The 25,383-nt window shown below is 36.2% G+C and overlaps 1 protein-coding gene across 9 annotated transcripts in view; it reads left to right on the forward strand.

Annotated features, from left to right (window-relative positions):
* GSTCD (glutathione S-transferase C-terminal domain containing) overlaps positions 1-24,919 on the forward strand; it is a 136,912-nt gene extending 111,993 nt beyond the window's left edge. For 8 of the 9 annotated variants that reach the window (XM_082389084.1, XM_082389080.1, XM_082389083.1 and 5 more), the window contains 4 exons: positions 14,271-14,404; positions 16,309-16,339; positions 19,432-19,501; positions 22,533-24,919. In XM_082389084.1, coding sequence (XP_082245210.1) covers positions 14,271-14,404; positions 16,309-16,339; positions 19,432-19,501; positions 22,533-22,669 — 372 coding nt within the window. In that variant the 3' untranslated portion in view covers positions 22,670-24,919. Of the gene's footprint in view, positions 1-12,722; positions 14,405-16,308; positions 16,340-19,431; positions 19,502-22,532 lie in introns of those variants that run through there. The other variant, XM_082389086.1, reaches the window with a different exon arrangement.
* The last annotated feature ends 464 nt before the right edge of the window (positions 24,920-25,383 follow it).

Here is a 25,383-nt window from a genome sequence, read left to right on the forward strand (position 1 = left end):
CCCGTGCGCCTAGAGCCCATGCTCCGCAAGGAGAAGCCACCACAATGAGAAGCCTGCGCACCACAACGAAGAGTAGCGCCGCTCGCTGCAACTAGAGAAAGCCCATGCTCAGCAACGAAGACCCAATGCAGCCAAAAATAAATTAAATAAATTTATTTAAAAAAAGAATATAATTTGCCTAGGAGGATAATTGTAGTATTGTCACTAGATAAATCAAACTAAATGCACCAGTGGCTCTAACTCTTGTATTAAATAGATTCCAATGAAAATACTGTAACTAGAGAGGAAATCAGAATAACAGGTATCAGAAATGCATGAAAACTCCATTAATTCACAATTTTGTGGTATTTCAAATAGGGGTTTAGTTGGCATTTATCTTGGCTTAGTAAATGCCTTTTTCTTCTACTGTTTTTCTTTAGACATAAAAGTTAATGATGTAAACAAGATTTTAAGGGGAGAATTTTAAAGTCTTCGAACCAACTATCTTGCAGAACTTAAAACAAATCAATTATACATGAGAATTGAAATACTAATTATTAGTCTTATCTCCATTAATACAACAACCTATATCAGGTAAAAATGAATAGATTTACTAACATTGTTAAACTAGTGTGACTTGAAATAATGGAAGAGAACAAATCTAAATATTTTCAGGTCTTTAAACAAGGTCTTCCATCACCCCCAAGGGCTGTGCCTCCCCCATGTAACCAGAATCAATGAGGTAATACAGTGTTTGTTCCAAAGAGCATTTTGTAGTTTCTGATTTACGTTGTGCTTATTTGAGAAATATATTTCTTTAGAAATACAAATGTCCAATAAGCTTATAAATAACATTCAAAATCTCTAGTAACCAGATGCATTTCAACTTGAACAACAAAGATATTCCATTCTTGCTCTTAACATTTGCAAAGATTTTTTAAATATTATTACTGTGAGGCTTTTAAAATATTATTGACTGTAAGGCTTCAGTGAAGGGGGCCTAATCATATGGGAGCTTTGAAATTTTTCATTTACATGATATTTGTAATGATTTGTTAATGACATGGAATGTTAGTTATAATGGTAAACAGAGAAAATTATATAAACATAATAGTTAAGAGTATGCATTTTAACATTGAATTTAACTTGTGCTAAAGTCTCCGCTTGTCCACTTACTAGTTGTATGGCCTCATCCTCAATCCTCAGTTTTTTCATCTATGACATGGACGTAACATATCTGGCTCATGGGATATTGATACAATGTGCATGAAGCACTTAGCAAGTTGCCTAGCATTTAGGAAGTACTCAGAAAATTGGGCCTCTTTTTACTCTGTGCAGTGTGATCTCAACCATGTGAAAACTGCATTAAAAAGGATGAGAGGAAATTATGCTAATATGTATTTTTTTAAGGTGGCTATCTCTAGATACTATGTAATAATATTTTTCTTTATTCAAAATTTTCAGAATATTCCATATTTAACATGTTATCATTTTTATATTCACATACTGTAAGCAGTAAAAATAGAAGAAATAAATATATGTGCTTAATATTTTATGGATAGATACCTAGCTTATTTAGCCAAGAAAGGCTAATAGGACCCTAAGGATTACTATAAGGTATCTAAAAGAATTCTGAACATACAAGATACGTATATAATTATATATGTATATATAATTTCTTTTAAAACAAGTATTTGATTATCTTAGAAATACCTTTTGGTTTTGTTTTTAAATACAAAACTCGTTTCAAAATTGAGAAACATCTGAGAAGGTTTTTTTTCCTTCCAGTTTGAATGTATGCAGCTGTATGACCCTGAATTGAATATGTGTTATGGACTGAAAGTTTGTGCCCCACCTCCACCACCAAAAAATTCATGTGTTGAATTCCTCAACCCCTCATGTGATGGTATTAAGAGGTGGGACCTTTGGGAGGTAATTGGGTCATGAGGGTGGTGCTCTCTGAGTGGAATTAGTGCCCTTATAAGAAAAGAGCTGTGCCCCCTCTTAGTTCTCCACCATGTGATGAAACAGTGAGAAGACAGCCATCTTCAAACCAGGAAGGGGGTCCTCACTAGACATCAGATCTGCCAGCACCCTGATCTTGGACTTCCCAGCCTCCAGAACTAAGAAAAATGTTTGCTGTTTAAACCACCAAGTTTATGATAGTTTTTTAAGAGCAGTCCAAACTAAAACAGTATATATCAATTATCATACCCTTAAAGGGCAACTTAGAAAAGATTGCTTTAAAAGTGGACTTTTTAAGCCTATTTTTTTAAGAAGTCTATTATCACCTTCTTGTCTAGTGCAAGATAAATAATCTTCCTTGTTGTGAAAACTTACTTTATAAGATTTTACTTTTTAAGACCTAATTTATTATGTGTAGTAATACCTGTGCTCTCAAACAGTATGACAAAAACCTTGTTGTCAAACAGTATTACTGAAAGGGCCACGACTATGGAAAAACACACTTTGCATTAAGAAACAAAAACTGTGTCAGTGCTGAACAACTTGCCCACCGAAATGTTTTAGTTGGGTAATTTCAATAGTAACATAGAGTCATCTCAAACAGGTGATAAGGTATTGATTTCTAACAGTATTGGTGAATATTTTCTATTTATCAATATATATCAAAATCTCTAAACAGTTTATTTTTGAGTTATCTGTTTTTACTTTTTTCTATTTCACCCATAACAATTTTTAATATGATTGTTTATGATTTATCAGTGCTAAGTGCTTAATTACAAGCTCATTTCTAGTTATGTAATTAGAAGAAGCATATACAATTATAGAATGTAATTCAGTAACACTTTTGATGAATGATTTATGTAATCCTTGTTTTAAAGGGAAAGGAACTTGAGAAATTATATATTCTGCAAACACAATTTTTAAAAAATCATTAAGGCAATGAAGGACTTTCCAGGTGAAGTTGACAGATAGAGGTATTGCAACCCCCTTCTCCCCAAGAGAGATCAGACCCCCAAATAACAAAGAGAACAAGAACCAGAAAAATCATCCTCCATCTTTAATGAAACAATGTTCAAGATTCTATAACTTGAACTACAATATTTGAAGATAGAAAGCAGACTGACTGAAGAAAAAATTATTGAGTAGAGAAGAGGAAAATCAGACTTAAATGCTTGGGGAGAGGGAGGGTCAAGAGGGCTATCAGGAAGCAAGTCACTTTGCTCTCACAGAATCCCAGAAAATTTCAGGAATTCAGGATACCAGAAACCACAGAGGAAGGGTATAAGAAGGGGCTGGAATCGTGTTTAATTAAAAATTTTATTTAGAGACCCAGATTCCCAGCACCACCTTGTGTAGGCAAGTAACTATTTCCCCCAACTCCTGCAAGAGACCGGAAGTTTATTCTATGAGAAAAGTGTAATAGAGACTCTCCAAGTATAGGGAGAGAAGGGTGAGAATGATGTGACACCGAAAATAAGAACTAAGTGCCCTTAATTCCAGAATTCCTTCAGAAGCCAGAATCATCTCCTCAATCAGAGATTAAAAGAGTCTCTTTACAGAATCAGAACTATCCCCAGAGAAAATACGATAGCTGTAATTTTTTTTAAAAAAGCCAGCTGGCCACCTGGTCACCCAGTCACTAAGGAAGCCCACCTTCAAGCCTTTCATTCAGACTTCCGATCAACTTTTTAGTGATTCACTCTTATATGAACTGACAACCAAGGAATATCAAAACGTGGAAAACTTCCAAAATAGAAGAGACCAAAGGAACAAACACAACGAAAGGAGAAATTAGAAAAGATATTGCATTAATGAAACAGGGATAGAATGAAAAAGAAAAACCATCAGAGAACAAGAACCATCAGAGCACAAGAAAGAACTTCTAAAAACATGTTAGCCAAAATAAAAAGCAAGTAGAAAATCTAAAAGATGAAGTGTAGGACATCACCTGAAAAAAACAGGACCAAAAAAAAAAGACATAGAGATAGGAGCTGAAAGAAGCTTTTTTTTTTTTCTCAAATAGAGATTTAGTCCATGAATCCAATACCTCAGTATTCTCAATAATAGGAGAACCAGAAAGAGAAAACAGATAAAATGGTGGGGAGGAAAATATCAAAGAACTAATATATGACCATGTGTCAGGATGTGTTTCTCTTGACTGAAAAAGCCCACTTAAAAAATGACCTAAAGCAAGGCACATTGTTGTGGGGGGAAAAGCATAAAAAATTTTTTAAAAAGGAGAAGTGTTGTGATAAAAAAAGAAGTTCCTAACAGCTTCCAAAGAGAAAAAAACAAAAGAGGTCACATAGAGAAAATCTGGAATCAAAATGCCGTCACAATTCTCAATAGCAACATGGAAAGGTAGAAGACAGTGAAGCGATGCCTTCAAAATTCTAAAGGAAAGTTTCCAACCTAAAATTTTATGCCTGACCAATCAATCAATCATGTATGAAAGTAATAAAGAAAATGTCTCAAGAAAATGTGCATAGTTATGTAAAAGTTGTGCTTCACTAAAATAAGAGAGTAGATAATAAAAAGGAATAAGTGGTATCTAATCAAGAGTGGGTGAAGAGAGTTCTTGGTACGATGGCAAAGGGAAGTCACAGGACCAGACAGAGCTAGGTAGCAGGCATAGAAAGCAGTGAGCCCATGTTTTACTAAAAGGTCAGGAGGCCCAGGAAAGATGTCTTCAGGAAAAAAAAAATGGAGCTGGCCAATTATTTGACAGTTTTCACACAGTAGAAAATTTTACCATAGAGCATTTTATAGAACTTCTGTGCAGGGAAAGTCTTGGATGTTAAAAAAAAAAAAAAAAAAAAAAATTGTACGGCACAATTAGTTTTGATTTGAAAGAGCAATATACATTTATTATATAGAAAAACAGAGATGGATTTCAGGAAAGAAAACCAATGAGTTGAAAAGCATTAGCTTTGGTCACCAAATTTTCTTTCGGGGTAGAGAAGTGTGTACAGAACAAGGAACTTTTTTTGTCATTACATGCCTTTTAGCATTATTTGAGCCATTACATGCCTTTTAGCATTATTTGAATTTTAAAGCCAATTACCTGTAACATAATTGCATGGAAGTTTTTAAAGAGGAGGAACAGGAGCACACAACTGGGACCAAGCTTGCTTCTAAGATATCTGGTTAAGAATCCTTCTTTGAGAAGCAAAGGCTCAGAGCATGATTGGCTTGGGGCAAATTTAGAGATCGTTCAGTTCAACCTTCTCATTTTGTAAATATAAAAGTTGAGGCTCTACCTGGGGAAGAGGAACGTAGCAAGTTAATGTGAGAGCTGGGACTAGAATCCAGTCATTGACTTCCTGTTCCCTCCCCACATCTAAAGAAAGGAGTAAATGGGAACATAGAGAATTAGAATAACTTTTGGTGTCAGAGAGATTGAATTTAAATCTTGTCTTCATCATTTGTGACCTTGGACCAGCCACTTGGCCTTTTTGTAAAATGGGGAGTAACAACACCTATATGCATGGTTTGGACTAGGAAAAGGCTAATAAATGTTAAATGAATCTTTAAAAAGTAAACAAACAAACACCCCCAAGGGCAGGATGCCTAGTAGAGTCATAAATACATCGAGCAAAGCTTAGTTCTGGGGTGTGAACAAGGCACAGTCTTCCTATCTTTCAAAATATGTCTTACATTAAAAATCAATACACACTCTTTACCGACATATATGTTCTTAGACCACATGTGTATCTTTACCAACATATATGTTCTTAGACTATATCGGTATCTTTATCAACGTATATTTTCTTAGAGAAGAATCAATCAGTTTGTCTAGAATCTTGCCTTGTTTTTTAGAAGCTGCCAGTTGAAAGACATTCTGAGAGTGAGTGATGATTAATTTTGTTTATTTACCACCACATATAGCAGAGATACGTGGATTGAGGTTTCCTGGCTGTTCGGTTATGTTTCATTGGCTTACGTCATAGGGTGTGTTACAGTTAAAACTTTTATGACATATAGATTAATTGAAGTAGAAATGTGAAGGAAAGGTCCTTAATTTATAGTCCGTGGATTCTACAGCATTTACTTGGATCAAAAATATTTACATTTACTTTGGAATATGCATTACCTTGGCCAATAGATAAGTTTACAATTCAATTTTTATCCTTTATTAGAATTCAGTGTGTGTACAGAGAACCACAATACCGAATTTTGGGGGTCAGTCAGTGAAACACTTGTTTGCTATGTTGTCAGCGAACCATTGATTAAATATGGGTGTTTTTCCACCAGCACATTAACCTTTATTAGATACTCATAGTTTATGTTTTGATACTCTTTCTACAGTTGTCAGATCTATCAGTGTGTATATTAATAAATCTATCCATTGTGTATTATATTACAAACTCTCTGGGTCAGATGCTTTAAATGTAATTAGAAATTAGATTTCATACCAGTTTCTGTAGATAGGAATGGTTTAAGAAAAAAATTTAGATGTATTTCTCTTCGTCCTCTCCATTGTTTGTCACTTCCTTTATGTGTAACCAGCACATATTCCATTCCTTCTTCTCTTAAATCAGTGGTGAACCTAAGAGTGATACCCAGAAATTCTTCATTAAAAAAGATGGTCTCTAAGCTTCCTTCCAGCTCCAAGTATGTTGGTCAGAGGAGGCATAGCATGATGTAATGGAAAGCCTGTGAGCTTTGGAGTCAGACCTGGATTCAGAGTTCATCTGGAATGTTTGCTGGCTAGGTGATCTTGTCATGTTATTGCAAGAGATAATAAGAGCTATTTAAAGTATTAAAAATTTTTTTAAAAGAATTAAATGATTAAATCAAGAAAAAATCTATGTAAAGATTTTGACATCTAGCAGACACTGCATACATGCTAGTCCCCTAAGGTGTTGTAATTCCAGAAGATAGTAGGACCAATGAGATGAATAAAATGAGAGGACGTATACAGTAGTCCCCCCATATCTGTGGTTTTGCTTTCCTCTGTTTCAGTTACCTATGGTCTGTCATGGTCCGAAAATATTAAATGGAAAATTCCAAAAAGAAACAGTTCATAAGTTTGAAATTATACACTCTCCTCCAACCAGCCCAGGACATGAATCATCCCTTTGTCCAGGGTTTCCGTGCTGTATACACTCTCCCCCTACCAGCCACCACCCCCATCCCCAGTATAGGAACAAGCATAGGACAGTTGATTGACCCTTGAACTACATGGGTTTGAACTGCATGGGTCCACTTATTTTTTTCAGTAAATACTACTGTACTACATGAGCTGTGGTTGGTTGAATCCACAGGTGCAGAACCATGGATAAGGAGGGCCAACTCTAAAGTTTTACTCAGATTTTTGGCTGCGTGGGGCGGGGGTGTTGGGGGAGATGTCAAAGACCCCAAACTCCGCATTGGTTAAGGGTCAATATAGAGTTTGGTACTATCCCTGGTTTCAGGCATCCACTGGGGGTCTTAGAACATATCCCCTGTGGCTAAGGGGGGACTACTGTATTTGTATAGAGTAGTTATCTAGGATGGAAGACTCCAAACTCTCTGAGTTGGGGCCCTTAATTTGTTGTGTCACTTGGAACAAGTTACTTGACCTCTCTGGGCTTCAATTTCCTCATCTTAAAACAGTACCTACTTTAAGATATTTGTACACCCATGTTCATAGCAGCAGTATTCGCAATAGCTGAGGTGGAAGCAACCCAAATGTCCATGGATGGATGAATAGATAAACAAAATGTGGTACATATATATACAGTTGTCCCTTGGTATCCATGGGGGGTTGGTTTCAGGACCCCCTCATATACCAAAGTCCGAGGATGCTCAAGTGCCTTATAAAAAATGGCATAGTATCTGCATATAACCTACACACATTCTTTCATATATTGATACCTTAAATAATCTCTAGATTACTTATAATACCTAATAGAATGTAAATGTTATGTAAATAGTTGTATGTACAATGTAAATGCTATGTAAATAGTGGCTGGTGCATGGCAAATTGAAGTTTTGCTTTTTTGGAACTTTCTGGAATTTTTTTTTTAATATTTGCAGCTTGAGATTGACTGATCTGCAGATGTGGGACCTGCAGATATGAAGGGATGAGTGTATACAATGGAATATTATTAAGAAGTCCTATCAAATGCTACAACATGGATGAGACTTGAGGACATTATACCAAATGAAACAAGCCAGTCACAAAAAGACAAATACTGTATGATTCCATTATATGAAGTATCTAAGGTGGTCACATTCATAGAAACAGAAAGTAGAATAGTGGTTACCAGGGGCTGGAGGGAAGGAGGAAAGGGAAGTTGTTGCTCAACAGGTATAGAGTTTCAGTTTTGCAAGATGAAAAAATTCTGAAGGTCTGTTTCACAACGATGTGAATATACTTAACACTATTGGGCTGTACACTTATAACGGTTAAGATGGTAAGTTTTATGTTCTCTTTTTTTACGACAATAAAATAGGTAGAAAAAAATATATATATATAGTACCTACTTCATAGTGTTGTGCATTAAACAAGTAAATACATGTAAAGCACTTAGAATAAGCACTTAGCATTACTCAGGAATATTAAATTTATATTATTATTATTATTATCATTATTATCAGTATCACTCCATGTTTCATGAACATGCTTTCTACTGTTTGCCTCTGTGCTTCTTGCTCCTTTGCTTTTGGAATTCCTTTCTATCCTACAAGGCCCTCCTCAAACACCACCTCCTCCAGTTCACCATCCCTGATTTTTCCCCATCTGAATATCCCACTCCCTCCTTTGATGTTTCTATTTGTACTTTTTTAATGGCACTTAATGCATTCTGTCTTGTATGATACAGGTTTGGGTACTACTTGGATGCTGTTGGTGTGTATTGTTTTACTCTTCTTTGTATCCCCTGTGAGTCACACATGTTAGCACATGAAATAACCAGAACTTTGTGAGTTGCTTAAACCTATACCATTTGCACATGAGTTAATTAATGTATTACATGATTTGGATTAAGTTGTCACTGTTGACAGAGCATCGAAAAGGGATCATATTTTTGACCTTTGTATTCCAAGCCACTACCATAATACTGATATATAGGAAATGCCCAGTGATTGCTGAATGAATTAATGAATGAACTGATTAATGAATCAATGAATTGTGCAGTTTCTAGAACTATTAATAATTATAGACCTTTAAAGATCAATAAGAAAGAATAACAAATTCCTCAACAAAATCACTCAACTTCATGTTGCTGCAGAAGCTCTCCATGCCACTTGTCTCATGATTTTTTTTTTTAGTGTATTTATTTTACTAAGGATTTAAATAAGATACAAAAATGGAAATGGTTGATGTGAATCTTAAGGCTTAATATCTATAGGTTTTCATCTGCATTCATTTTCTATTTCTGCTGTAGCAAATTACCACAAATTTGGCAGCTTAAAAATAACCTATATTATCTCAACATATAACAAATGTTATCTTAAAATAACATATTTCTGTCGGTCAGAAATCCAGGTGGACTCAACTAGTTTGTCTGCACCAGGTGTCATTAGGTCAAAATCAGCTGTTGACTTGGTTCGGCTCTTATCTGAAGTCTCTGAGGGAGTGGTCCCAGGACCATTCAAGTTGTTGGTAGAATTCAACTCCACGCAGTTATAGGACTAAGGTTCCCTTGCTGAGTCAGAGGGGAGTCGTTCTCAGGTTCTACAGCTACCCACACTCCCTGTCTCATGGCCTCCTTCACCATGAAAGCCAGCAATGGTGGGTCAAGTCCTTCTCTCTGACTTTTCTATTTCGTCTCTTGTTTCCTGCCTGAGAAAGTTCTTTACTTTTAAGGCCTCACATAATTAGATTGAGCCCACCCATGTAATCCAAAATAATCTTGTTATTTTAAGGTCCTTAATCTTAATTACATCTGCAAAAAGTTCTTGTTGTGTTGACTGGATTCCAGGGATTAGGATGCAAACATCTTTAGGAGGTCATTCTGCCTGCCATACCATCCCTGTCTCTTTTTTTTTTTTTTTTTGCAATTTATTTGTTTACATAACCATGTCATTTGTCCTTTAGAGTTTCCTGCAGTGTGGATTTTGCTGATTTCATCCCCCTGGTGTTGTTTCACGTACTACCCTGTTCCCTGTATTGCCTAGAGATTGCTACTTAGGTCTAGACTGTAGCGACATAATCAGATCCAGGTTCACTTTTGGGATAAGACTACATCACAGGTGGTGGTGTGTTCTATCAGTAGGCCCATGTCTGGTTGTCTCTTGTGTAATGTGAGCAGCATTCATGGTCATTGCCCCAGCTCATTACTTCAATAAGGATTGCAAATTGCTGACATTCTATTTTAATATTCTGCCTTCATTTACTTTCCTTTATCAACTATTTGGTTACACTGAGGTACAGTTCACATAGGAAAGGCCAGAGAAAACTTTATTATTTTTCTATATTTTCCAGTTTTCAAAGTGAATTGGTTATCTGCCAGAAGTGACCAGTTAGGCTTTTTTTTTTTTAGTATAATTATTATTGACTCACCAATTTAATATTTGAAATGCTTCAATCCATTGATGTTACAGTTCTCATTCATGCTTAGATATTCCCATTGACTCCTGAGTGTTTTTGACAAGGCTTCAATGGTATCTGATAGCATCCATGCTTTCAGTATAACAAGATGTTCCAGCTCATCTTGTATATTTCCTGCCTCATGTCTGACATCAGCTATGTCTCCATGGAGCTCAAAATTCTTTTAAGAGCAGATGCTGTTATTTACCACAGTCTAGGTACTAGGGATGGTCATTGCTACTGGTTTGGTCTTTGTTTCTAGGCTTTTCAGTGATCTGAACTAGGCAATACCTTTTATTTATTTATTTATTTATTTATTTTTTAAACAAAATCTTCATGGGTTCATACTGATACTTCCAACTTAAATTCAGCACTATGGGATTTTAACCTAACCTCACTTGTCTATCCTTATATTTTCTTCTATGCTAAAAAAAATTCTGTTTCCTAATGACATAGCATGTTTCTTACTTATTTTATCTCATAATATGCACATTAGAGTTCTAAAACAACAAACAGTAACAATGATTACTGAAAATAGTTTTGAGAATTTTTTTTTTTGAGAATTTTTAAACATTATTTTTTATACAATAGCATCTTCCATAGCCATGTATATTCTTCATTACTTTTTTTTTTTTTTTTTTTTTTTTTTTTTTTTTTTTTTTTGGCTGAGTTGGGTCTTTGCTGCTGCGCGCGGGCTTTCTCTAGTTGCAGCGAGTGGGGGCCACTCCTCTCTGCGGTGCACCGGCTTCTCATTGCAGTGGCTTCTCTTGTTGCGGAGCATAGGCTCTAGAGCACAGGCTCACAGGCCTAGTTGCTCCGCGGCACGTGGGATCTTCCCAGACCAAGGCTCGAACCCATGTCCCCTGCATTGGCAGGTGGATTCCCAACCACTGTGCCACCAGGGAAGCCCTTCATTACTTTTTATAGCTGCAGAGTACTCCATTACATTTATTCTACCAGTGCTCTGTCAGTGGGAAATTGGCTTGTTTCCATTTTGTTGTTATTTCAAATATTGCCTCAACAAATAAATCTTTTTATATGTTTGTCAGTGTGTCCACTGGATAGATTTTATTACAAGTGAAAGCACAAATTACACGTAATTTTGCTGAATATTGTTAAGTTCTTCCTCCAAAGGGTTGTGACATTTTTGTATTCCCACCAGCAATATATGATGGTGTCTGTTTCCTCACAGTCTGGCTGATAGACTGTTATCAAATTTTAGGATTTTTTGCCACAGTAATAGGTGATCATTAGATAATTATCTTAGTATAATTTCAATAATTATTTCTCTTATTTTGAACAATATTGAACAACTTTGGTTTATGGCCTATTTGCATATTATTGTTCATGAATTGTCCAAATCTTTTGCCCATTTTACTGTGAGATTATTAGGCTTTTTCTTTATATTTAAAAGTCTGTTATATATTAGGGATATTAACCCTTTGCACTATAAATTGCAAATCTTTTTCTCTATCATTTGTCTTTTTACATATAATTTTTGGTTTTTGTCATTTGAAAGGGTTTTGGTTTTTTTTTTTTCATTTTTACTTTGACGTACTTATTAACCTTACCCCTTATTATGTGTGGACTTTCAGACATAGTTAGGAAATTATTTCCCACTCCCCTAGGTTATGGAGAAATTTACTCATGTCCTTTTATTTGTTAATTTGTTCTTGCATGTTAAATCTCTAACCCATTTGAAATTTATGTGTGGTGAGAGGAAAGGATCTAATTTTATTTTTTATAGAGCTATCAGGTTAACCCAATGTCACTTATTAAAAAGTCCATCTTGTCCCCAGTGGTTTGAAGTGCCACCTTTGTTGCATGTTAAATTTTTGTATTCATATGGTTCCATTCATCTATATCTCTCATCATTATTTGCCTGTTTTTTTCTGACCTGCGTTTGATGGCATGGAAATTAGGAGCACGTGATGCAATAAAACCTTTTAGACCTAATAAAATCCATCATGTAAATAGTTCTTAGAATTAGTTGTTTTGTTTAAATGAGGGAAATAAACTCACTCTTTAGCATGTAGCAAAAGGAATGTGAACCTAAGTAAAGAGAGATTTATAAAAATAAATTGTCAAAACTTTTCTTTAAGAGGGTTTCATGGGGAAGCAGCCTGATATGATTAACACTTGAGGTCAGGCTCTGGGTCAGGATCCCACCCTTCAGGAGCTGCTATGTTGTGAGCATGTTCTTCATTTCCCCGAGCTTTAGTTTCCTCACTTCTCAGATGGAGATAATAAAATCTTTCAGGGCTGTTGTGAGCACAGAAGGATCTGCGTACCGTCACCCAGCATAGCTGCCAACACATAAAGGGCACTAGGTGAGTGATGGTTCTCTTCTCTCTCCCTCCAGGGAAAAATGCATCTATAATTTTTACTATGAGGTTTTCTCCAGCTACTCATGAAAATAAGAACTAGCCCGATTTTTACCCTGCAAAGCTGGTTAAATAAAGGGGCAGATGAGAAATCAAGATTCTTTCATTCTCCAGTCGTTGGTGCTGCCTTCACTGGACAGCAGCCTGCCTAGGCTCTTTTTTCACAGTGAGACAGGAAAGGTGGTTGACAGCAGCCATAGGGATTGTTGACTTCTATGGAGGTGATGGAAGCCTGGTAGGAGGGGAGAATTCAGGAGCAGGGTTGAGAGCAGAGAGCTTGCTTTTCTCTTCTCGGTACAACTTTGTTTTTGGTTTTCCAGTTCAAAAGGTGAATCTGACTTATACTTAACATCCAGAAATTTCCAGAAAATCTCTTTGTCTTTACCCTAAAAGCGCCTCCTTACCCTGAAGTTGAGAGATTTGTGTCTAGAAAGAACAATTATTAACCAATACAATTTGCCTCTGTTCAGAATGAAATGGAGATCTGAGCATTTTTCCGACGAAATGCTTCATCTTTCAAGATCCCTACATCTGATTTTCTTTCAGTGTTCTAGTTTTCCTTATTTAGCCTAATAATTTTCACAATTGTCTACTTTAGATTGTAAAACAGTATAGATATATTTAAGGCATTTGTTCCAAAAACATGTTTTAAAATCATTTTAAAGTTATTTTTCTTTTCATGAATTATTGATGCGCTAATCATGACTTCAATCCGTAATGTTTTTCCTTTTTAAATAAACCCATTAAAAATATTTCATACAGTTCATCATTCAGTGTTAAGAATTGTAATTATATGAATATGAACAGGCGCTACATAAATATGATTTGATCAGTTTTAGACAACACTGATTAGAGTCTATTCAGACAGCATTTGAAATACTGTTTTCAAATACACTTCTATTTAATCTTTGCAACAGCTTTGTCAGTATTATTAACCATAGTTTATGGTTGAGGAGACTGAGGCCCAAAGAAGTTCAATTTTAAGCAGCCCAGGATCATACAGCCAGTTGCAGTTCTGGACTAGAAATTCTGATTCCAATGTAGAGTTCTTGCCGCAGTGCTACAGCTGAACTAAATTTTCAATCAGCAAGAGCATTAGTTTAGACATGCATACATATTGAATTCTCCATATTTAACATGACATAAGATTTTCCACTGAATGAATCCTGTGCTTCATTACAAATGTTCCATTTGTAATCTTTCAACCTCTTGCTTAATTTTCTTAATTAATATGGATAGCTAATTAGTCCTTTGGTATGTCCAAATGAGAACTATTTAAACTACTATGAAATAATATTCTGGTAACTTGAAACCTCTTAAGGAACAGTCCTCACAAAAGGTTTTTTTTTTTTTTTTTTAATGGCACAAGGTAGCACTGTTAGTTAAAAAAGAACTTAGTGCTGAGGTCTGGTTTTGTTTTCCAGGTGGCGTTGCATGCTTGTGGAGTGGCAACAGACATGGTGATTGAGCACTGCATCAAAACACGGGCTTCCTTTGTCACGTGCCCTTGCTGTTATGGTTTCATTCAGAACACCTCAAAGTTTAATTTTCCAAAAAGGTGAAATCTTGTATTCTGCCAAAGGCACCAATATGGGTATTAAATCGGTACACAAAACTCATTTGGTATAAAGTTGCAAGGAGGTTTCAGTTTTGAGCTCATTTCCTTTTTCCACAATGGCAAGTGTTGTTTATAAGCTGTATAAGGAAGAGAGGATCTCCTCCATGTCTGCCCTTGATTTTTTCTCCTAAATCCAGCTCTTGCTGAAATCCAGAAGCGAGTGTATCCAGGAGTCAGCTGACTGGAAGTCTGCCAGCTTCAGCACTTCTCTGTGTGCTTCTAAATGGAAATCATCACCTATGAGAGGCAGTAGGTGTAGTGGTTAAGTGCTTAGGACCTGGAAGTATTCCACCTGGATGCAAGTATTGACTCCTCATGCTTTTGTAAATTGTTTCACCTGAGGCAATCTACTCAAACTCTTTGCCTACATTTTCTCATCTACAAGAGGGGGATTATAATAGTAACTACCTCAAGGTTTGTATGAGAATTGAATGATATACATGTAAATCACTTAGAAGTGGCACAGAGTGAGCACTCCATAAATGTGAGCTGTTGCTAACTACAGCAGTAACAGTAGTAGTTCTAAATTCTGCCCGCGGGTGGTGGTGGTGAACCTGCAAGCTCAGTGGCCATTTTTACAGTCCTCCTTATCCCACATAGAAAAGGGAGACATTTTAATTCTCACCACTTTCACTCAACCTAGTGGAGGGCCATTCTTGGTGTTTATGACATCTCACTCTGACTTATAGTTATGGAGAATCCAGCTGATCATTTTAATTATAGGAGAGATTAAATATGGAAAGTCTATCCTATCATGTGTCAAAAAAGACTTCTTGATCATTTTCATCATTGCTTTTAAGAAACCTTTGAAATTTCCATTTGAATTTGTACTTAAGAGCTTCTAAGTAATTTAAAATAAAGTAAAAATAATAGCCTTCTTTTTCTTTATTTCATTATTTTGTTCTTTCCTACAACTTGCAACTGTTGAGAGAAAAACAAAGGATCTATGGAAAAGCAAAAGATAAAATATAATTTGAGGGTTATTGAATACTTGAAATTTTATTTTATTCTAAATCTATACAGATAAAAAGTGTAGTTTACAACCCATCAAGAAATTTGTAAGTCTAGCACTATAAAGATTCTTAAGAATGGTAATTTGAGTTGTTCAGCCTGCAATCTCACTTAACTGATTTTAAAGTCTCAATTTAGGGACTGTCAGCTTTTTCACATCTCTGTAGATTTACTGACATTTGCCCCCTTTGTCATTAGAGGACCACTCCCAGGTCACTATCCCTTTGCCCTCATCACCCTAGGGCCAGGTGCCAGACAACTAAGGACAGCCCCTGTGCTGCAGAACCTGCTGACATTGTTCACACCGGCCAGTCCTAAGCTTGATCACTCTGCCCTGCCATTCCTTCCCATGGAATACGTAATAAAGGCTATAGACCATGTTTTACCCCACTGATCAACCGGGTGCTTCCCCATGTGACCCTGTATGACATGGCTTGCCCCCTCTTCTTGGGAACTGTGAATAACGAACTTTCTTTTCAGTGGCAGTCGTCTCCTGATTTGTCGGCCTCACCACACCTGAATAACGATAAAACCTACATTTTAAAGTGCCTGAATCTGTGTGCACCCATGTGGGGAAGAGAAAAAAGTTACACTTCTCTAATAGTGTAAACAATCTTTGAAAGAAATTCTTTAAAATTAATTACATACCGATGGTATACTTTTGTCTTTTTATAAAGATATTTCAAACTGGCATAGTTTTTAGTTCAGGACAGTATTATATACTCTTCAGATAAAATACATATTTTTGTTAATAATTTAAATTCTTCAAGACTATTTCTACTCTTAATCTTTGGTATTTAAAATGAGTAATTCCTTTCTGTTTTCTATTTCAGTAAACAATTCAAGAAAACTTTATCATACAAGGTAACTTTAAAAAGATCTAGATGTTTTCCTCATATACTTCTTTTTTTAAATTTATTTTATTTTTGACTGCGTTGGGTCTTTGTTGTTGCACGCGGGCTTTCTCTAGTTGTGGCGAGCGGGGGCTACTCTTCGTTGTGGTGCGCAGGCTTCTCATTGCGGTGGCTTCTCTTGTTGCGGAGCACGGGCTCTAGGTGCACGGGCTTCAGTAGTTGTGGCTCGCGGGCTCTAGAGCACAGGCTCAGTAGTTGTGGCGCATGGGCTCAGTTGCTCCGCGGCATGTGGGATCTTCCCGGACCAGGGCTCGAACCCGTGTCCCCTGCATTAGCAGGCAGATTCTTAACCACTGTGCCACCAGGGAAGCCCCCCTCATATACTTTTTATTCCTTCTTTATTTTCCCTCTCAAATTTGTAATGGAGTATATAATCTACAGTTATACTTGAATTACTCGTGAACATCTAATACGGATTTTTTTTCTTGTTGGCAAATCAAGATTAATCTTCAAATAGTTGACAAGATTTGTGAAAGGTCTGAGAGTTTACCCGACTCACAAGCTAACAAGTTAGCCTGCCACAGTTTCATGGATGCTGGCAGAAGATAGGAAACTCCTGAGTCAGAGACAAAGGATAGAATTGCTCACAGCAGTAGGAGTAGCCAGACTATCATCATTTTTACACTGACTCTCCGAGGCCCAGTTCCCACAGGACAGCACAAACAGGGCCAGCTGACACCTACATATATACAGTGAGTTGCATTATAGGGGAGGAAACCTGAGTTTAGGAAACTCAAAATGTTTTAAGATGTAGTCTTTAAGTAAGCATGCCTCCCCTTTTCTCTAGAGGGAGACACTGTATAGTTTCCAAGGCCACTCACTATACAAATGTCTTTGAAAAGATAATCTGGAACAGAGGCCAATTTTTCTGTAAAAGGTAAGATAGTAAATATTTTAGGCTTTGCTAGCCACTTGCAAATCTCCCACATACTCTACATTGTCCTTGTCATTGTTTTTATTGGTTTACAGCCCTTTAAAAATGTAAAAGCCATTCTTAACTTTCAAGCCATACAAAAGCAGTTCATAGGCTAGATTTGGACAATGCGTAATAGTTTGCCAGCCCCTGGTCTGGAACAAAGACAGTGCCTCTGCTCACAAGATGTGAAGAAACACAAGAGACCCACAGAGAATTGTCTTCCAGCAGTAGTCACAACATTACATAGTTTTGAGTCACCAGTCTGAGCAAAAAGTAAATAAACAAAAACCAAAAACTAGACCTTTGTTTTTAATCCCTCCTTGAGTGATGCTAGGTAAAGCAAACTCTAAGAGGGTATATGGGAAAAACCTAGGGCAGTGAGGAGGTAGGGTGCCACAGCCTCACTGGCTGGGGAAAAAATGTAAACTTTCTAGAGTTGGGAGAGATGGGACACCCAGGCTCTTTCAGAGAGCATAAAACTCCCTGGTACCTCCGTTCATCTTTATCTCCTCTTTCTCCCACACCCCCAGAGCTGCTTGGCTCCCCGCCTTTTGAGTGTCTTAGGTGTAAATGCTCTACAGAGAAGTCTTAACCTCTCGGGTGCTATTGCAAGGTGGTATCTCAGTATTTCTTAACCATGGTGGGTGGAGTGGCAAGCAGAACTAAATGGACCTAGTGCCCAGATATCTTGAGAGTCACTTTGGAGGTATTTTTCTCCATAGTTCAATTTAGGCAGCAAGCCTTTACTGAGTACCTACTATGTGCCTTCCCCTTTCAGAATTTAACTTCTACTGGGGAGAACACTTACACAACTAATTCCAATAAAATATGATGAGACTTATCAGGACAAGGGAAACAAACCTCATCTGAGGTTGTGATTGCCTTGACATTACCTTTACTTAAAGTGAACCTTAACTTACAAACATGAGGACAAAGAGCATGCTTTTCTTCAAATTATATCATTCTAAATTCTTTGGTCTCTTTATGCCAGTTCACGGGAGCTTAATAAATGTTATTCATTTGAATCATTTTATTAGTATCCTACCCATTGCCACTAAATTTTATAGTGACCATTAAAGAAGTTGTTTTTTTTTTTTAGAGTTGAGACAAAAGTAACCCTTCTAAAAGAACCAACATCACACAATCACTTATTTAATAAGGTAATCAGAATAACCTTATTTAAAAGTTGAGACAAAAATAACCCTTCAAAAAGAACCAACATTGCAAATCACTTATTTAATAAGGTAATCATGATAACCTTATAAAAAAATGTAGGCCTCAAATTGAATGTACAAAAGACCAAGGAGACAAATGATTGATCTGAGTTCAACACCGTGTGCTAAGCTGACAGGTGAGATCATTTACACACTTGGAAACTGCAGCTGTTCTGAATGAACAGTTGTCACGGGAGCACTGCAGTCGTCTCAACTCGAGTGATCACTCACCTTGGGCTGCTTGCAGATCTAAGAGTGTAGTGCAGACTCATCACCTCTCTGTCCCTTTAAAGCCTTGTTCTTTGCATTAATCTAATCTTTCCTAAAATTGTAATGCACCTCCTGCATCCTTCTGGAGTGGGAGGAGGGAGTGGGCCAGCCTCCTCTCCTCTGAAGGGACGGAGTGAATGGAAGGGTCCAGCCAAGCAGAAGAGGAGCCAGCACCCTGCTGGGGATGTGGGAGAACTGCAGAGGCCACAGTAGTGATCTTCTGTAGTACTTCCTTTCCTTCTCCTAGTGGAGGCAAAGCCACTTAGAATGTCTTCTTGGAGCCATGTTCCTGAGACTCAAATTTTATTCAAAGGAAAATATAAGTGACTTTTAGGTCTTTTAGTTTAACACATTATAACCACAAAATTGTAAGCATATTTTGGCTAAAAGCAGCTGGTTAAAGAGCCCTGAGGACCTTCCATGCATCTGTTCTTAAGAACTATATCTGAAGAACAGTCTACTTGAAAGGAGAAAAAGTTATTGAGTACCATTTTCTGAAAATGTGCTTCTTTCAAAAATACTATTTGTGTAGCACTTTGTGCAGTTAAACAATGTAGAGTTCCAGAAAAAGGAGTTAGTTTTTTGTTTTTTAATTTTGAAGCAGATTTAAATAAAGCTACAGTCTATTGCTTTTTCTTTTAGGAACACATGATTCTATGCAGATTTGCAGATCAGACAGCTGTCCAGCTTCCACCCCAACGAAGGCTCATAGGTATGTGTTTTCACAGAGCAGCTGTTGAGTAGATTATGTACAAGATGCCTAGGAATCAATGGACCAACTCTATACAGGAAAATAGGGAGCCTCTATTTTGTCCATTTATCAACAAGGCACTAAAATTTGTTTTTCCCAGAAAAAAAAAATCTGTCTTGAAAAGGGCTCTAACTATAACAATATTTTGTCCCATTTTTGTCAACATTAATACTTTCAAATGTATTTTCAATGTTTGTACATTAAGTAGAATTATTATGTTAAATTTCTTATTGTTACAAAGAAACTGAAGAATCTATCAAAAGCCATAGAAGAAAATACTAAAGATGGAAAAATCAGCTATGCATGCCAAAATTGATATATTATAAAATGTATAAACAAGGATGATAATGTTTTCTTTTCAGAAAAAAGTATACTTGTATATTATTAATCATAGACCAATTTATTTGACATTTGTAATATTAAACATTACCTAACTTAGAAGAAAAATAGCATTGCAAGTTTAAGTAATGAATTTATCCAAGACTTTGCTTTAGAAAAGGTAATCACATTTGGAAGGATAATAGCAGCTAACAGCTATTGCACATTTAAGCTCTGAGCTAAATCTCCTCCACCCATGATCTCAATAAATTCTTATAAAAATAATTATGGAGTATGTGCTGTTGTTTACATTTTACGGATGGGAGAGCTTGCCCAGGATCCTTCAGCTGGTGGATGGTGAAGCCACACTGTAAACCCTAATTATTTGATTCCAGACATAAAGCTCCATTTTTGCAATGACCCCCAATGATAGAGTCACATCACTGGAAAGTCAGGTTCCAAAATTAGGGCTTAACATGATTGAATAAAGTCAAAACTAATCTTAAAAATTATTCAGAAAAGCCCCGCATTGGAGACCATCATGATATAGTGGAAAACAGATTGCTGTTTCTTTGGCTCAGCACCAGGTGTAGTAATTAGCTTGCATTCAGGGACCATGTTGTATGAGAAATAGTTACCTTTAAACTGTAAACTCAAGGTCAGCATAGCAAGATAATCACAGTTGGAGAGGCATTTGAGACCTGAGTCTGAAGGAACAAGTGATTTCCTTCTTTTTCTACACCCTGGAGCATAAACATACGGAAGAAGCTTGCTCTTTCCTGCATGCAACCTCTTTCATTCTTTCCCTCTTCCTCCTCTTTTTCCCATTCCCAACATTTTGAGTAGTTGAATGCACAGTTGAATCTATATATAGAGAGAGGTATAATTTACATATGTGTGTGTGTGTGTGTGTGTGTGTGTGTGTGTATATCAAGTTACATTTGCTACAACTCCACTAGAGTCAACGAAGGCATAATTGGTGTGATGGATGGGGGTGTATATGTTGATGTTTTAGGCATCAAACCAGAAAGGAGTGGCTGGGAGGGAAATTGCTAGAGTGGAGGAGGAGGAGCATTTGGCAAGATCGCTGGCATGAAGTGAGGGAAAGTCAGGTTCAAAGTCACAGACTCCATGAAATGTCTACATCTATTCTTTGAATCATACTTTTGTTCTGTGAACATTTTAGGAAGCTTCCCAGACCCCGAAAGGTAGACTACTAACAACTGACTTTCAGTTGTGAAGACACTTCTTCAACATGTAAAAACATGAGACTCTTCTACATAATGCAAAAGGAAAAATTAACTGGACTGGGGTCAAAGGCAAGGGTAAATGAGCTGCAGTGTAAACCCAGGGTGGGTACTGAAGGAATGTAGAGCATCCCATTCTGACAGAGAATGTTTCATTTTAAATTGAAAGGTAGGTAGGGTGGAGGGGGGGACATTTACAGATGTCTTAAAGGAGGAACAATATTTTAAGGAAAAAAAGAATGTCAGCCATGCAGCTGTTGATGAAGAGGGGGCCATTTAGCCTAAATAGAATCCTAGACATCTCTTTTTATATCGTTTCTATCGCAGTTCATCCTTTTTGGCATGGGGCCTTTTAGGGGAAATGTACAACATATTTTAAATCTGAATCTTTCGTTGTCAATTTCTTACCTACTGATTTCACCTTCCACTGTTTTTCTGGGAGGATTCATCTGTCTTCCACAGAAGAACTTTCCTATTTCAGTTACGTCTTTACTTTTAAAGCTGTTTTAGCTTAGCAATTTCTGCTGTCATTCAAATAAATCATTTTAAAATAATGTATAGGAATTATTATAATTATTGAGGAAAAAATGGAACGAATGAAGTTCTGCATAGTCAGTAACCTTTTTCCAAGAAGATGAAAAAGTTTATATATTGAATTTAAAGAAATTGAAAGTGTAAAAGTAAACCTTAGCTTTGAATATATTCAACCCCAAATCAGTTTTTTTTCCTTTGAAATAGAAGTTTGCATTTGCCAAAGGACACAAAATAACTGCTTTGCTTGCCAGTCAAGTTTCCTCTTTTGTTTTCCAAGATTAGAAAGAAAATTGAATTACCGCTATTTCATAAGGGTACAGGAGCTCTATTAAATTAAGATTATATTACACTCAACATTACACATCCACCTGAAATAATCAGCACACAATTGAGAATTTTCTCAAATATTTTCTATTATTTCTTCATTGTCCTAAAAACTCCATGTGCAAAATGTAATATGCCTTTCAGGTATCCCTTTGTCTGGATGTTATTTTAGACATTCTTAAAGACAGATTTTTTTTTTTTTTTTTACAATATTGCAGATAATGTATTTTCATAGGGCATGAAGAGGAAAGGTGTTAAAATGGATTTTTAACCAAAATGGGAAATGGAATCTGTAGTTTTTATTTGAAATTTATTTATAAATACATTTTTAAAGGTTAACATTCTTTAAATTACTAGCAGAAACAAATCTGTGAAATGTCGTATATTTGTAATTGTCTTCTGTCCATACTGATCAAGAACTAAATCGAAAGAGACGGAACAGGACTTGGGGGCAAACATCATTCTGCATCGTACTCGTAGATTTTGTCGTTGTATAGAGTCCCTTAAACAAATTGAAGCTGCACTGTTAGCTGAAGGGTGTCTCATGATACCATTTTACTGTATTTCAGGAAAACAGTGCATGTTCCTGGTGGATCTGGATCGAGCAAGAGCTGCAGAAGAATGTGGCTACTCCATCCAAGTGATATCCATGGAGCCAGAGAGCTGCTCTCCCAAAAATAACATGATCGTGGGAGTCCCCATTTAGCATGAGATATTCCACGTTTGATGTTTTGCCATCCGTCTCTGTGATGAAAGCCCAGTGGCATTCAGGAGGGTCTTGGCATAACTAGGAGACAGCATTAGCCATCTTGAACCTATTGTGCTCAGGAAAGAACACAGCAGGAAAGTCTTGGAGGAAGGCTGCCTGCAAAGTGTCACAAATGCTCTTGTAATTGTGATTAAAGGACTGCTGGTTTTCATAGTGAGAATCCCCTGAAGCCTCAGCTGCCAGCAGAGTGATACTCACGAGAGGAGTTTCCGTTACTGGAATAACGATTTCTCTCTCAGTTCGCAGCTTTTCTGATCTTGCCAGTGTGGGGTTCAGTTCAAAAGAATGTACTTGCAGCCTTAAAATCATTTAGAGATTCAAGTGGAGACCAAAACTAGACTCAGTGGGGTTTGTTGGTTGGTTGGTTTGTTTGTTTTTTATATTTTTAGCAATTGTACTTTTTAAATAATTTTTTCAAAAATCTAGTCAGATAGTTACAGTATGCTTATATTTTTAAGCCGGGGTGAGTTGGACTTAGGTATCATTTCATATACTCCTTTTAAAGATATTTCTCATAAATTACCAAATAAGATCATTGCTGGTTCAAACATTTTATATGAAGATATTAAATAATTTCAGTAAATTTCCCATTACAGGAACATGTAATTTGGACTTAAATTCTAACTAATCAGTAAATACATTGATTTATTAATTCAAGTCAATAAATAATTGTCGCAGATCCATTATTTTCAAAATCCTGACCTAGATTTGTCTAAGGATACAAAGATGAGTTGCAACAGACACAGTGCCTTGCCTGTAAAAGTAAATCATGTACAAGAGAAAGGTTCATGAATTAGTTAAGTTCTTTACATCATAATATGATGTATGGTCACAGGATTTGTTTTTCAGATACCAATCATTTTTTATTTTTATTTTTTTATTTTTTTTTTTGGTAAAACATACTGAATATAAATTGCAGGTGGAAGGAGTTGAGTATGGAAGCTTATTTGAGTAGTTCTCTCCACCCAAATTGTCCTTATTCCACCAGCCAAAGTTTTTAAAACCAGATGGCAGGTCTTTTCTCACATGCTGCTAATTATTTTTTACGTGTCCTGGGTTATTCCACTTGAGATAAGATTTATTTCATCAATTTTGATGTTTTCAACCCCCCGTATGACACATATCATGAGGAGAAAGGGCTTTAATAAATAACTCTTTCATCACTGTGGATTAAAATACAGGAATAATTTATAAAGGGGACGGGGGTTTGAACTCTTGCTTTCTGGGATAAAATTAAAGAAAAGAATTAAGCATCAGCCCTGAGTATCTTAGTCATTTGCACCTATACACATGCTCTTTTATCCAGGGCTTTCTTTTTCAATTGAGGAAAAATTTACAGCCAATAAAATAGCAGATTTTAAGTGTTCAGTTTGAGAAGTTTTGACAACCGTATATACTCATGCAACCACCACCAGAAATAAGATATAGAATATTTCTGTCAGTCCAGAAAATTCTCTCATGTGCTTTCAGTTCAATTTCCCCCACCCCAAAGGCAACCACTCTCTGATTTCTATCACCCTACATTTGTTTTGCCTATTTTTGTCCTTCACATAAGTGAAGTCATTTAGTATATAGTCTTTTGTGTCTGGCTTCTTTTGCTCAACATGGTATTTTTTGAGAAATATCCACTTCATTGTGTGTATCAATGCTTTCTTCTTATTCCTAAGTAGTATTTCGTTATATAAATATATCAAAATGTGTTTATCCATTCTCCTATTGGTATTTATTTGGATTGTTTTCACTTTGAGGATATTATGAATAAGGTCTATGAATATGCTTGTATAAGTCTTTTTGTAGACATATATTTTCATTTCTCTTGGATAAATACCCAGTAGTAGAATTGCTGGGTCATTGAAGAAATGAATGTCAGTTGCCAAACAATTTTCCAAAGTTGTTGTACCATGTTATATTCCCACCAGCAACGTATAAAGGGTCTAGTTCTCTACATCCTCACCAACATTTGATGTTGTCAGTTTTTTAAAGTTTTACCATTCTGGTGGATGTGAAATGGTATCTCATTGTGGTTTTAATTTTCGTTTCTCTGATGACTAGTACGTTAAGCGTCATTTATAAAGTGTCTACTCAAGTCTTTTGCTCATTTTTAAAATTAGGTAATTTGGGGTTTTTTATTGTTGATTATATATCCTGGATATGAGTCCATTGTCATATAAATGTATTGAGACTATTTTTCCCAGTCTGTGGCTTGCTTACTCATTTTTATAATGAATGTTTCAGTTTTTAATAAGCCTAATTTATATTTTTCTTTTATGGTTAATATTTTCTGTGTCCTCTCTTATAAATCTTTACCTACGCTAAGATTATAAAAATTCTTCCTATGTTCTTACAGAAACTTTATGGTTCTAGCTTTTTACATTTAGGTCTATGATTCATCTCAAATCAATATTCACTTATAGAGGTAGGTTTTGAGGAATATACAGTTGTTTCAGTGCCATTTGCTTAAAAAACTTTCCTCTCCTCATTGAATTGACTTTCAACTGAATTCTCAGTTGAAAATTGATAGACGTATAGGTATGAGTCTATTTCTGAATTCTCTGGTCTGTTCCATTAATCTGTTTGATTATTGGAGCTTTATAGTAAGTCTTGAAATTAGGTAGTTTGTCTTCCAATCTCACTTTTTATTTTGCAGATTA

Source organism: Balaenoptera borealis, assembly GCF_965194805.1.
Source record: "Balaenoptera borealis genome assembly, chromosome: 4".
NCBI lineage: Eukaryota > Metazoa > Chordata > Mammalia > Artiodactyla > Balaenopteridae > Balaenoptera > Balaenoptera borealis.